The 14,581-nt window shown below is 44.6% G+C and overlaps 1 protein-coding gene across 1 annotated transcript in view; it reads left to right on the plus strand.

Annotated features, from left to right (window-relative positions):
* The first annotated feature begins 2,263 nt into the window (after positions 1 to 2,263).
* LOC147430301 (ATP-dependent (S)-NAD(P)H-hydrate dehydratase-like) overlaps positions 2,264 to 14,581 on the plus strand; it is a 174,177-nt gene continuing 161,859 nt past the window's right edge. The window contains exons 1-2 of the mRNA XM_086494773.1: positions 2,264 to 2,589; positions 11,855 to 11,931. Of these exons, the coding sequence (XP_086350899.1) occupies positions 2,334 to 2,589; positions 11,855 to 11,931 (333 nt within the window). The 5' untranslated portion in view covers positions 2,264 to 2,333. The remainder of the gene's footprint in view (positions 2,590 to 11,854; positions 11,932 to 14,581) is intronic.

The raw sequence follows: 14,581 nt of genomic DNA on the forward strand, positions 1-14,581 counted from the left end.
CCTCTTCCCTAGGCTTCAGCCTTCCAATCACAAGTTGTCACATCGCCATTATCTCCTCCTTCCAAATCGCTCCCACAAATTCAGCAGAGAGGTGTGACCTGGTATGAAGCCTTGGCCCCACTCCCCCCACAAGCACAGGCGCGAGTTAGCTCTTATGATACAAATTGCAAGCCATTGAATACTATTCTTGCTACAATACATGAGTTTAGGAGAATGAAGTGGATGCGAACCTCATTTCTACTAAACTTGCAAATACTCACCTTTTTTGTTGTATAATGAGCCTTTGAAAGTAACTAACAGATGAGAATTCATCCTTTTGAGTTTATGAGTAGATTAATCATTTTGCATAATCAAAACTGTAGTTTTAAAGGGGCCGTAAATATAAGGAGGCTGAGTTTTGAATATTGGAAGATCAAATCCGTGTTATGTAGGATGACTTGGGGCTACTTATTGATAGGCAAAAGCTCCAAAAGTTAAAGGGCATACGGTCCTCAGGACTAAGTAACACACAAAATTTAATGCGGAGTGGTGAGGGGATCCACGATTCACAAGTTCACACACGAGTTTTCATGCAATCGCAACTGTAGCAGTCCCATCAAAACTAAACTTGGCCACAAATTGAACCCCCTAAATTCGAGCAGTGCATGTTTTCTTAGCATAAAACATAATAAAAACAGAGTTGGTTACAACATGTGTGTGCGGATGAGTTGGTTAGCCCATGCGACCCAAAACTTGGGCTGCGAGGTGGTGGGTTCTTAACCAACCAATGGGGGGCTGAAATTTTGCGTTGCTCGGATCCCTTTTTGCCTTGGTCCTCGAGTATGTGTGGTCAATTTTGAATGAAAGAGAATTATATGGAATTTGAAGAAGATGCTCTCTCTTTCTGGATCAGTTTCCTACGACGTTAAAATTCTCTTCTTCTTCTTCTTCTACATTTTGGACGCATTTCGTTGAGTGGAATCTACAATGGTGTTGCCATGGCTTTGAGGAGGAAAAAAAGGCAATTGTAGGGGGGGGAGGGAGAGAGAGAAAGAGAGATGAACACCCATCGCATGAAATTCACAACCCCCGCCCCCCCCAAACAAAACACATGATTTGATAGGCAAGGACAAGGAGCAGCACAACGTGCAAAATATTGATAAGCAAGCTGGCAGAACACTACGTGTGCATGTGCATGGTAAACAATTGATTAAAGTTGGATAAATCTGTAATAATCGACAGCGAGTAGTGAGTGTACGATACATCACTCTCTCTCTCTCTCTCTCTCTCTCTCTCTCACACACACACACACACACACACACACACACAAACACACAAGGACTTGGAAGGGTAGCCGAGAAAGAGGAGCCAAGGACTCGAGGAGGATAGGAGGGAGAGTGAGGGCACCACTTCCGTAGGAGCGGAAGGGAGTGCTTTGCAGAGGGGGGGTGGGGGGGTGGTTTGGGGTTTTCCCCCTTGGGTCAACCAATAGGTTTCATGGAGTCTTCAAAAGGATTCTCCGGAATCTTGTAACAAGTGTATTTTTGGCTTTCTAAAGCTTAGAGGAGAGTAGAGTTAGGTATACTTTCAATGTTTTCAGGGATAATTGATACTTACTTTAAAAAGTTATTTAAGTTTTAAAGTATTAATTGGATATTTTTATTTCACCTTTCATTTCACATATGACACGTCTTAACTTTTCTTGCATATATGTCTGTGTAAAGTTTACTAGAATTATGCGCACTCTAAAAAAACAATAGAATGTGTGTGTGTGTAAATATAAATATATATAAGTGAGTTTTTCTTATTTCACCTTTCATTTCACAGTTTCACATGGCTTGAATTTTCTTGCATTCCTGTACCTTGATTCCAGTCAACGTTCGGGGAAAGTCTTTTTTATTAAACAACCTCTCGTTTCCTCCTCACAAAAAAGCAAACCGAAAATACTATCAAAATTTTTGAAGTTTGCAAGATTTTTGAACTTTCTTTTCACATATTTCATCGATTTTTGTAACCGGATAGTCTCGATTTTCAACCAATGCAAGGCTAAACCGAGGCAATCCTTTCCCAAACATTGAAATTTCTTGTTAAACTCAACCTAATGATTTTATCACATTCTTATCTCGTCGTAGAAAGCTAACGTGACCTTTCACTTGTTCAACCGACGGCGACACTAACTTCCACTTTCCAACTCCACATGTCTTTTAGACAGCACGCTGTTCACAGCACACATGTCCATTACCATTACCATATTACCATAAGAATTGAGGAGGCAGGACAGATGGCACAAGCAGGAGGCAAGAGCCACTTGGGTTCAAAAGACACCCAACTACAAAGCATTTGCTAGAGCTATCATGCACGCTTACGCGCACTCTTCTTTCCGCGCCCGTGCACTCTCTAGACTCTCTCATCACCTGCAGCTCCTTTCACCTGGGAGATCGTTGGGTTTGCAGGGCCCCTCCACAATCTACTTCAGAGTAAGAGCTTCCTCATCGCCACAGCAGCAAGAGCACAAGGTCGCCATGGCCAACTCCAAGCTTGAACAAATTATTCCTGCTTTATGCGAAGTGGTTCCTTCACTCTCAGCTTCGAGCCAGAAGGGCCAAGCAGGCATGCTCTTCTTGTCTTCCCAGTATTCGGTGTTTGCAAATGCAGTTTGAACTATGACCTTGAGGAAGCTGTTCTAGGGCTTTTGCCATACAAGATTAGAACTTAGTACTACCTGACGTATTAGTTGTTGGTGTTTTATGCTTGAGCTGTAAATTGAATGCCAACCTTAATAGTCTCCATATTTGAGATGTGGTCAACACCATCAAAGCATGCTATATATTTGCATGTAAATTCTTTTTGGCTACCCTTTGGCATTTACCCTTAGAAACAAGGTCTTTTTTTTTGGGTAACACTTGTGTTGGAAAAGTTATAAGTCAGATTAGCAGTACCTCAGAAAGAGGAGGAGGACAAGGAACCGAAAGTGGAAGAAACGCAAATGGACAAGATGAGGAAGAAGAATTCTCATTTGACAGTCAGAGAGAGAGAGAGAGAGAGAGAGAGAGAGAGAGAGAGAGAGAGAGAGAAGCAGTGGAATCATGTGACTTTTATGGAAAAAAATACATATATAGTAGTAGATGAAGAGAGAACATAGTTACAGGGCTGTCTGACCACCTTATACATGTTTGCCCAACATTGATTGGTGTTGACCATGATTTGACCAAGTCTTGACCGAAGAGCAAGTGCGTGGAGGAGCATGTGTAGACATAGAAAATCTTCTTGATGCTCTTGGTCGAAAGCACATCACAATAGAGACTTTTGATGATTTTTTCGGTTTCTTGTGTGGTTTGATGCTCTTATGTACAGAAAGCTATAAGTGCATGGTTTGGAAGCACTTTTGTTCTGATGGTTGCTCACAAGTGTAAAGTCCATCAAAGGATAAGTCAAGGACATGTGCATTAAAGCCAGTTAATTATTGATACAGGTATGTTTACAGAACAGATCAAGAAAGATTGATTAGAACAATTCTCTTTGGATCAATTTATCATTGACAAAATTTTTTTGCCCCAAATGTGAGCTTGGGTCATCATGAGTGAGGGTGCCTGTGAGATGCACCCGATTATGCAATGGAAGAAGGAGAAAGAGGACCTGCACATAGAGATACAAGCACTTAAGGCAGATTCACAAGCACTCAAAGAAAAGGTCTCAGCCCTCAAGTGAAACTTGCTGATAGAGCAAGCAATGGACTAGAGGAAGGTGAATTCCAGCCCTCGGTGATGGAGGAAATCGAGGTCATCAAGGAACAGGTATGGATGGTCAAAGAGGAAGAGAAACAGAATGGGGCAAAGACGTCTTCGTGGGTGGATGTAATCACGAAGACACAGAAGAAGGCGATGAGGCCGAGAAATGGATAGAAGTCGCTAAGAAAGGGAAAGGGAAAGAAACCACATCTATCTCCACTCCTACAGTCATCAACATGACTTTAGAAGAAGAGCAGTGAAGGAAGACTAGAGCTTTGCACATACGAATAACCGGTCTAAAAAGACCGAGATGATGTGGAAGCGGAAGTCAAAGAACTTCTCCGCATGATGGGTAGTGAGGCTACTCATACAAAGGCATGGAGGGTAGGGAAGAAGACACAAGGAAATGGGGAGACTTCAAAAGAAAGAGCTCTATCATGCGCTTCCCATTCATGGAGGCAAAGAAGGACTTCTTGAAGAAGCGTCCAACACTAAAGAAAGCAGGCATATTCCTTGGAGATGACCTTACACTCACACAGCTTGCTCATATGAAAGAAGTTATACCCGAGATAATGACAGCTCGAGAGAAGGGGAAAGTGGCCTTCTACAGGGAAGGACGAGTGGTTATTCTGGAGAAGCGTCCCATATGACGGTGCGAGACCTGTGGGACCACACTCAGAGTGGCTACATGGAATTGTAATGGATCTTTGTGCCTTGTGTAGGGGCATTTGAGGATAGTTTCACAGGGAGAGACATCATTTTCTACTCTGGGCCGCATAAGGCCTTGGGCCAGTCCATGCCCCAACTTGCAGACAGGAGACCCGATCAGAGCACAAAGGAGGAGGTTCAGGAGGAGTGGCAGTCTTATTCAGGGAGGAGCTACAGTCTCTGATACATATAGCTCAGAGGGATGAGCATGCTAGGTACATGTGGGTGAGACATGGCAGAGACAGGCAGATATCTCTACATCGCTATTTGCTACTTCCCTCCTAGTACGTCAATATATGCATCAATTCTTGAGCATGAGCTGAGTGGATGGGCGTAGAGAGAGGGCATACAGGCAGCAGGATAGGCAGGGTTCATGAGAGGTTTCTCTACTCTTGACCAGATTTTGACACTCAGAGCTATTATTGAGGAGGGTAGACACCATGGCAGGAGGATATATTGTAGATTTGTGGATTTCCGCAAAGCCTTTGATACAGTGCCACGAGCCAGACTCATACGCAGATTGCAAGACATGGGGGTGCCCACAGAGCTGATCTTGGGAATCTTAGCTTTATACAAGACAGTGGTAGGACAGGTACGCACTACTTGGGGCATCCAACATGGTTCACTCCACCTTTGGGGTGAAGCAGGGTTGTCCCCTATCCCCAACTCTCTTTAGGATATATGTAGATGAGTTTTCAGATTATGTACATACAGAGGGTGATAGAGGTGCTCAGCTTGTGGGGACATGGATTCCGTTGCTATTATATGCTGATGATATTGTGCTGATCTCCGATTCTCCAGAGGGGATGCAACGTCATTTGAATGCATTGCATGTATTTTCACGGGAGAGTGGATTGTCTGTGAACCTTGGTAAGACCAAGGTAATGGTGTTTAACACCATGGCCCAAAGGGTAAGGAGGTCCGCTCCCACTTTTACATATGGTTGAGAGACTCTGGAGTATGCAGATACATACACTTATCTTGGGGCGGTTTTCAGTGGTCCAGTATTTTTCCTGAGGCGTGCAACAGATACGCAATTGATCAGAGCCTATGCAACATTGGGGAGACTTGAGAGGATATGTTCGCAGGTTCAGTTCCAGGAACCTCGGACAAAGCTTTGGCGCTTTGACACTTTGGTCACTTTGGCCATGCTGTACGAAGTGGAGATATGGGGCCCCTCAGTTGATCATCATAGCAAAGTTGGCAGTTTTGATGGATGGAGATGTATGGAGAAGCCCTTGGTGTCTATGATTTCTCGGATGATTAGGGCCAAGGCCTCAGTACCACATGACATTGTTAGGGCGGAGCTTGTTGCTCCTCCATTCGTAGTGGAGGCACTCACTCGATTAGTTTCATTTATGCATAGCACTTGGGCTCTCCATAGAGACATATATGCTCGATTAGCACTAGTCTTCGCGACAGCTGGCATTGCAGGGAGATAGATCATGTTGGTATGCAGAGATGGCATCTTGGTTTCAATTACATGGCTTTAGTATGGACCGGCTACCCCCATTTCAGTACTCTTTGGATGCACCCTCCATCTCCCTCACTAGGGCAGAGATTACCAGGCTCATCAGATAGGACTTGATTCAATTGGATACGAAGAGGATGTCACAAACTGCTGACGTGTCAAAGCTCTGAAGAAGGGAGCCAACTTGCAGATGCCGGCTGAGGGGCCTAAACCCTAAGAAGAACAAGTAACAGAAGAAGAAGTCCTACCAACTTATAGGGACCCCGTCCGATGGGGCCCCAAGTGAAATAAAGGATTAAAATAAAGCAGGAACCACACACACAGAGAGAATTACGTAGCAGCTGATGACGTGGCAGCTATAAGGAAATTTCGGAAATTACACTGACATGATGACGTGGCAGGTTGTACGGATTTTCATGTTTTGCACTGACTGTTGTGCGGAACTCTGTGATTTATGCTGGCAGCTTTTTGGCATTTCTTTTGGACCAGATGCTTTTGAGTTTGAAGGCTTTTCACTGTAAATTGCTTTTGGGGCCTAGGGCCTTTAAATATGTGCTAAAAGGTGCAGAGTTTGGAGTACCGGCTTGTACTGCGTTGATGCAATAGAAAGAAATACCGAAAGTGGCGCCAAGGTTTGGGACCAATACTCTTTGGGGTGGAATTCCGCCACTCCGTGTCACGTTCGTCTCATTCTCTCTCTCTCTCAGTTCAGTTGTTATTGAAGTGCTAAAAGTTTGTTCAGTCTGTTCTTTTCTATTGGCACGTGGTGCCCATCTTGTGACAGTGGTATCATAGCATCAGGCGTGTGCTTTTTTGAAAGCACACCGGTCCTACCAAGGAGCAGACAGAGCAAGATTGCACTTTCAGAAGTTCATTGGAAATTTTAGCTCCGTGCTCCGACCCTGGACTTATTAGCCACTCCCTCCCTTACTTCATCGCGCATCGGGCGCACTCCTGTCTTCACCGCTCATGTCTTACAGGGCATAAGCCATAAAGATCACTTACAAGAGAAGGATCAAAGATTTGTTTCGAGCTGTTGTTTTTCTCAGAGGCAGTGCCATGCAGATGTTGATAGCTACCAAGCAGCATACTCCAAGGACTTGGCAAGCTTTCAAGAAAATTTTTGCCCGAAGTTAAATTTTGTTTCTGACATCTTCCTATGGAGTGCAACTTCTTGTAGAGTGGGGTATCCTGAAATGCTTGCCATGGAAACCCTAGCAAATTATAACTTCAAATTTCTCGACATCTCCCAGTAGATATCTCTTCACGAGCAGATGACCTTGGAGGTCTAGTGCGATTGCTATCTTGGAACTACCATCGCCGCCAAAGAAACACTGTTTGTCCAAGAGCTGATGGACCATGTTGTGCTTGGCTACGACCTTATGGAATGAACCTAACCCTAATTTTTTGGTGCAGGTTTCAGAATGGAAAGTCTGTCGACTTTTCGAGCTTAAGTTTGAAACCTACTTGAGAACTTGTTTGGTGATCCTGTTTGGAATTTGTTTGAAATGGATGGTATTTGTTTTGAACGTGTCTTGGTGCCGATTTGAAATGTTTGACTCTGGTTCTAATATTGGTTTCAATGATTGGTGATTTTACTCCGGGTGGAGTAGTGAGAAAAAATGTTTGAGAATTCTTGTTCATACTCATGGCCCGGACCCTTGTGGTTATTTGCGGGGGGAGTATTGAATGATTGAAAAGTGTTGTTTTTACTCAAGGCCCGGACCCTTGTGGTTATTTACGGGGGAAGTATTGTTATTGTGACTCCCGGCCCGGACTTGGATAGTTATGCGAGAGGAGTATTAAGAAGTCTGAGCAATGGTTACCTCAACACCTCCAAACGACGCAGGCTGCGGTCTGGGGGACGTTTGGTTGTAAAAGGCCTCTATATCTCTCAGCACGGACCTTTTTAGGTTATGCGAGAGGAGTGATGAGGGAATCGTTGAATAGTTCCCGGTCCGGACCTTGTTAGGTTATGCGGGAGGAGTGCTCATCGGCGACTTTATGTTTCTATGTCTTGTAACATGCATATGTGAGCATTTGTGTTGCATGGTGATGTGCCAACCACTGAATATTCCTATTTGGATGAGATTGCAGGGGTATGTAATTTTAGTGCATCAAGACACCCGTGGAAGATCAGTGCGGTCTGGGTGTGATGGCTAATTTTACAACGCCGGAATATCAAGAGCTTCGATATGGACGAAAGGAGAAGCCAACTCCTTGATCAAAAGAGCCGAAAGGAGAAGCTAACTCCTTAGCAAACTGTTTGTCCCTCGGAATGACCCTCAAAATTTTTTGAGCTAACTTGAGTTGTTTTGCAGATATGCTGTAATCGCGGACGATTACTCTCTTTCAAGAAGGGGAGACGTCACAAATTGCTGACGTGTCAAAGCCTTGAAGAAGGGAGCCAACTTGTAGATGCCGGATGAGGGGCCTAAACCCTAAGAAGAACAAGTAACAGAAGAAGTCCTACCAACTTATGGGGACCCGTCCGATGGGGCCCCAAGTGACATAAAGGATTAAAATAAAGCAGGACCCACACATACAGAGAGAATTGCGTAGCAGCTGATGACGTGGCAGTTGTACGAAAATTTCGGAAATTACGCAGACATGATGATGCGGCAGGCTGTACGGATTTCCGCGTTTTGCACTAACTGTTGTATGGAATTCCGTGATTTACGCTCGCAGCTTTTTGGCATTGCTTTTAGATCATATGCTTTTGAGTTTGAAGGCTTTTCACTGTAAACTGCTTTTGGGGCCTATGGCCTTTAAATATGTGCTAAGGACTCATTCTCTGGGATGCTTCCTGGAGGTGTAGAGTCTGAAGTTCCGGCTTGTACTGTGTTGATACAATGTAAAGAAATACCGAAAGGGGTGCCAAGGTTTGGGGCCAATACTCTCTGGAGTGGAATTCCGCCACTCCGTGTCGCGTGTCATCTCTCTCTCTCTCTCTCTCTCTCTCTCTCTCTCTCTCTCTCTCTCTCTCTCTCTCTCAGTTCAGTTGTTATTGAAGTGCTAAAAGTCTATTCAGTCTGTTCTTTTCTATTGGCACGTGGTGCCCGTCACACATGAGCTAGGTACAAAGATGACTTTCTATAGAGAGCATCTTCTCCAACTCACGGAGGATGGTTTTGTGATCAGACCAGAATACATGGATACTCACCTATCGCACGGGATACGATGTGCTATTGGTCAGATACGCACATCCTCACATCAGCTAGAGATCGAGACAGGCAGATTTAGAGATCGAGACAGGCAGATTTAGAGGAGTACCCGCTAAGTCCAGGATTTGTTAGGTGTGCCAAATAGAGCCAGAGACAGAGCTACATTACATATCACTGCCCAGTATACTATGAGATACAAGGCCACTTTCATTGTCTATTTAGAGAGGGTTTTGGGCCACTTTCTAGAGTCATGAGATACCAGGATCAAAGATGCCTCGGATTATACTTACTGGAGATTCGCAAACACATAGAGGACCTCTTGAAGAGGGACACAATGAGAGAGATCCAGAGACAGCGGAAGATTATAGATTTCTTTCAGTCACAGACAGAGGAGTTCGAGCAGACCCCACATCATAACAACACCAGAGGCATACTGCTTGATCAGGTGAAAGAGTTGGGGTAGTCCCGCCGCCCACGGATGAGGGGGTCCTCTCGACATCGACATAGATTGCGACAGAGGATCCATACCATACTGGCACGACATAGGAGTCGTCCTGGATATTGATGTATATGTATATGATGCCTCGACTGTCAGAGAGCTCCATGTATCAACTCACCCTTTGTATTCCCCTTTGTATCAGCTTTCACCCCACCCCTACCCACTATTTTCTTTTCAGTTCTTTGTACTTTTTGTACCCAAACCAGGTATTAGATTCACCACATGTAACCTTTTGGTCTCATAGGTCATTTTGGCATTTTGAAGACGTTAATATTACATTTCATTTCATCTCTCTCTCTCTCTCTCTCTCTCTCTCTCTCTCTCTCTCTCTCTCTCTCTCTCTCTCTCTCTCAATTCGAGCCCAGACAACAATCGTTAGGGTAAGTATGCAAGTCTTTCAGTTATCTTGGTCTCCATAGCAGTTTCAGTGTTCTCTCTCACCGAGACTAAGTGGTCTTGTAGAGGGCAACATGTAGCTGGGCTACAATGTCACTGGCACAGGACAGGCAGTTAGTTACAGTTGGGCTGGAGTTCACACTGGACGGACTCTCGCCTGGGCAATGATACGGGTGGTGGTCTAGTGGACACCGTGGCTAGATCACCACCACCGTAGTTTGGAGATAGGCTTAGTTAAATTGGGATATTTTGCTAGCCGTTGTGGCTCTTTATGAGATATATATGTGTGGTTGGTTCCAGTCGTCGGATACGCCATCATCATCATCCACTTTGTATGGTCGAGTGTCTTGAGTCTTGAGTCTGTCTTGAGCTCATGCACCACATATCTGCTCCCTCCCTGCACATTGGAGCCTCGACACCCCCATTGTACCCTTGAGTCCTGGGCTTGAAGCTGAGTGTGCTGTCATCAGAGTTTGTATGGTAGTTTGCCGAGTTCCACTGAGTTCTGAGTCTGTTGTGCTTTGAGTTGTTGATCCATTTCTGTGTGATGTTTTCTTCCTGCTGGAGTGAGGTTTCATGCATATTTCACTGAGGAGCACTCACTGTAGAGAGCACGGCAAACTTTCCCTGCTATAGAGTCATCTTGACAGGTAGCGCTATAGGGGGTTAGAGCATGCTGGTATGGGCAGACGATATCATGGTTTTAGTCACATGGTTTCGTCATGGATAGACTGCCTCCGTTCCAATACTCCTTGGATGCACCCTCCCTATCTCTCACACGGTCACAGATCACTAGACTCATACGTCAGGATGCGATTCAGCTAGATACTAGGAGCACATGGATACAACTGATATAGGAGTTGGACACGAAGATGGCTTTCTATAGAGGGCACCTTCTCCAACTAACAAATGATCAACCCTGCCTATATAGACATTCATTTATCCCACGGGATACGATGTGCTATTGGTCAGATGGGCACATCATCGCATCAATTAGAGATTGAGACTGGCAGATTTAGGAGAGTACCACCAAAGGCCAGGATTTGCCAGTTGTGGCATATAGAGCTAGAGACAGATTGTCGGTATACTATGAGATACAACGCCGCTTTCATTGTCTATTTAGAGAGGGCATTGGACCGTTGGCTAGAATCATGAGATATCAGGATCAGAGATGCCTCGGGTTGTTTTTGCTAGAGCTGCATAGACATAGGGTGAGTCCCTTGAGGACATTAGGCAGTGGGAGACATTCACATGAAGGAGATCACTGACTTCTTTAGCGCAGGGACTCGGCAATCAGATGAGCAAGCTTCACAACAGACTTCAGAGCCCACCTGTACCAGAGGTATATTAGCTGACGAAGCCATTGAGCGCGGGAGAGCTTGACGCCCACGTCTATGAGGGCGACCACGGCATCGACAGAGGCTCCATTAGAGGATCGGGACTATTCTAGCATGACATGGGAGACGTCCTTTACGACTATTTACAGAGGTGGTCATTGACGATGCTCTTCAGTGATTGATGGAATACTTTCTCGGACAATGCCTGATGCCGGGCATCCTCGGACATTGATGATGATGATGATTTTAATTTTTCACTTTACTTCATTTTTATTTTGTACCGAGACATTGTAATAATCCCCAAGATTGTATCAGTTTGGTCTCATAGGTCATTTTGGCTTTTTGAAGACATTTAATAGAACATTTCATTTCATTTCATCTCTCTCTCTCTCTCTCTCTCTCTCTCTCACACACACACACACACACACACACACACACACGTGTACATGCTCACATGCATGGCACGCTCACACACAACACTACGTTTTTCTGGATGCACATGATAATCATGGTTAGTTCGGTTATTTCATATGCAAACATCTCAAGATATTTGTATTGTTGACACTTGGAAGGCAAAGTTGCTGTCATTGGGGGCTGCAGAGAGTATACAGGGGCACCTTTTTTCTCAGCGATATCTGCATTGAAAGTGGTAATACTAGAAAGAACTTTATTAACATGGCTCTAGCTGAGTGAATCATTTGTGAACATGGTGTTGATCTGCATCCTACATGGCCTTAATTCTTAGCTCAAGTGTATGGTTTGAAGCTCAAATTGATCATATGACACCTCTCAAAAGCTTAAGCATGTGCGATGCAGGAGTACGTCTTGGAAGACTCTAGAGTCGACTACCATTCACTGAAGCTTTGACTTCTGATCTGGCTATAGAGTGGCTGGCTTTGCAGGATATGCTTTGCATGCATGAAACTCAAAAGCTTTTTTTTTTTCTAGTTGTATTGCATAAATATGCACACTTAAGTCCTTTGCAAGTTCAGTTACAAGTTTGTCCTCCTTTTCAGTGTTTTTATAAAGCATTCATAGATTGCCTTTTGTATTCGTTAGCCATTGACGTATTTGAATTTCACATAACATATTGGTATTTTGCAAGTACTTCTGGTTTTTGTGTACATCGCATATTTGAGACATGCAATGCATTTAATCTGAATGCTAAATAATGGAGATTTTATAGCGTAATCAATTCATGGAAGCTTTTTCTCAAGTGCCATACCTTCAGGTATTAATGGTTGTAAATTGGCTTTTAATTAAGGTGGGTGTTATGCATTTAGTGGCCCAACATCATATGTCCTGTCCCTTTTTAAGCTGCCTCCTCTTTATAATGATTTCACTTTTCCCAATATTAAGGGATGGGTTCTAATTCCTTTATTGAATGTTCTTCATAGAAGGTCTATGTTTTCCAGACTTGCACTCCTTGAAATATCATTGCTTTTTAAGAGGTGGTCTCCAGGCTCTATCGATAATATTTTATTTTAGAGGTAGTCCATAGTTGACATTTTTGTTGACATTGTCTTTGATACAGGTTGGGATCTTCCCTTGGTTTTTATGTGCATGTGCCTGTGTGAAAAGTGTGGGTTGTATTACTTAACATGGATTCTTCTTGAAATAGCATCCTTTATATAGAGTGATTATCAAGCTTCTATTAATTTATGTCTTTTCCTAGATAGTTTATAGCCGAGAGCATTGCCTTTAATAAGGTAAGGGGACATCACTGTTATTTTTGTTTGTCTGTGTCTGTGTTGTGGGCGATTTTTTTTCCAAACATGGGACTCTTTGATATATCATGCTCTCTCTCATCCCCTGATTCTAGAGGTGGCCTTGGATACCTTGTTAAATCATGGTATTTAGAGGTAGTTCATAGTCGAGGCCTTTTTTAGCATTCACTCTCGTAAAAGTAGAGGCACTTGCCTTGGGTTTTTTGTGCTTCTTCAAAGTGATTTTTTGTGCAGACTTTCCTCTCATTTATCACTTGGTTTATTTTAGACATACTTTCGGCTAGATAGCTCTCTTTCTTTTTTTCCTGAGAAAAAAGATCGTTCCATTAGTAAATAAAAACTGCCCATAGGGCTACAAACCACCTCTACTAGAGAGGGCTACATCAAAAGCATGGGGAGACTCTCCCAGTGAGTAAACAGAATATGTACAATGAGGCTAAATCACAAAATGGGAGGAGGAAAGATCCACATAGGTGGCCGGTAGTGTCATCTGGGCGCACCCTGGATCATGGTGAAGAAAGGCCCTGGGCGCCTGAGTCGCAAGAAAGCCTCTCTGCGCTCCCACATGCGGTTGGAGCTTCCCTGAAGTCTTTCAAACTGAACCCTGAGAGTGTGAATCAACTCCAACCAAAAGTCACAAACAGTCTCCGCACGGGGCAGGGCGAACCTTGAAGATGCGGAAGTAACATGCCCGCCAAATGAACCAGAGTGTGAGGCCACAGACGAGCTCCCAACACACCTCTCTCTCACTGCACCACTCGTGGGGGGGTAAGCTCTGTGGTAGGCTGAAGTGTAGGTCAACCCCCCCGGATCAGTATCATCCTGCTGGTGGAGGATAGCTCAAAATGGAGCGCAGGGCCCGTGAGGGTGGACCAAGCAGCAGCAACAACCCAAGTGTATTGTTGAGCCGTGGAAATGCTGGCATCAGTTTAAGAACCCGAAGCCAAACCTGTTGTGCAATGGGGCAGTGACAGTGACACTGACTTTCCAAAGGATGGTCACAAGCTGCATAGGCTGCCGAAAAGCCACTATGTACTACACTGTTGTAGCTCTGTGTGCAACTAGCCATTGGAACAAAGTGACTCGCCCCGGCTGTCTGGAATCCCACAGCCGCTCCCAAAAGCAAGAACTCATCTGTGAGACTCTCCTCTTGCCAATGAAGTGTTGCAGCAGGACAAGCCTCTCTCCGTGCTGTTAGTATGTGTCGCCCCAGTCAAATATTGTACTGAAAGAAGGGGATCCCAGGGTGATCGGCTGAAGAGAAGGGGTCTCTCCAAAACCACTCTCCAGGATCCCACTGCACTTGTGCCATAGGGCATCTCTCCCAAGCCCAAAGCCGCCAGTGGCCTGTCTCAAGATCTGTTGGGTGAGGATCTGTGACACAAGTCCTCCCACAGATGCCCACTACTCGTATCCACCTGTGGAGCCTCTACCGAGACTCTGTGTAGGCGACCCTCGTCCTGGATCTCAAAGAACATGGGGGGTACGAACTTCGAGCAAGCACGAACTGTGATGAGGACCTCCAGTCGCGTGAAGGCCCCCATCCATCTGGGAGTTGTTGTCTCTAGAGGG

This window comes from Adiantum capillus-veneris, chromosome 22, assembly GCF_014529385.1.
Source record: "Adiantum capillus-veneris isolate H3 chromosome 22, ASM1452938v2, whole genome shotgun sequence".
NCBI lineage: Eukaryota > Viridiplantae > Streptophyta > Polypodiopsida > Polypodiales > Pteridaceae > Adiantum > Adiantum capillus-veneris.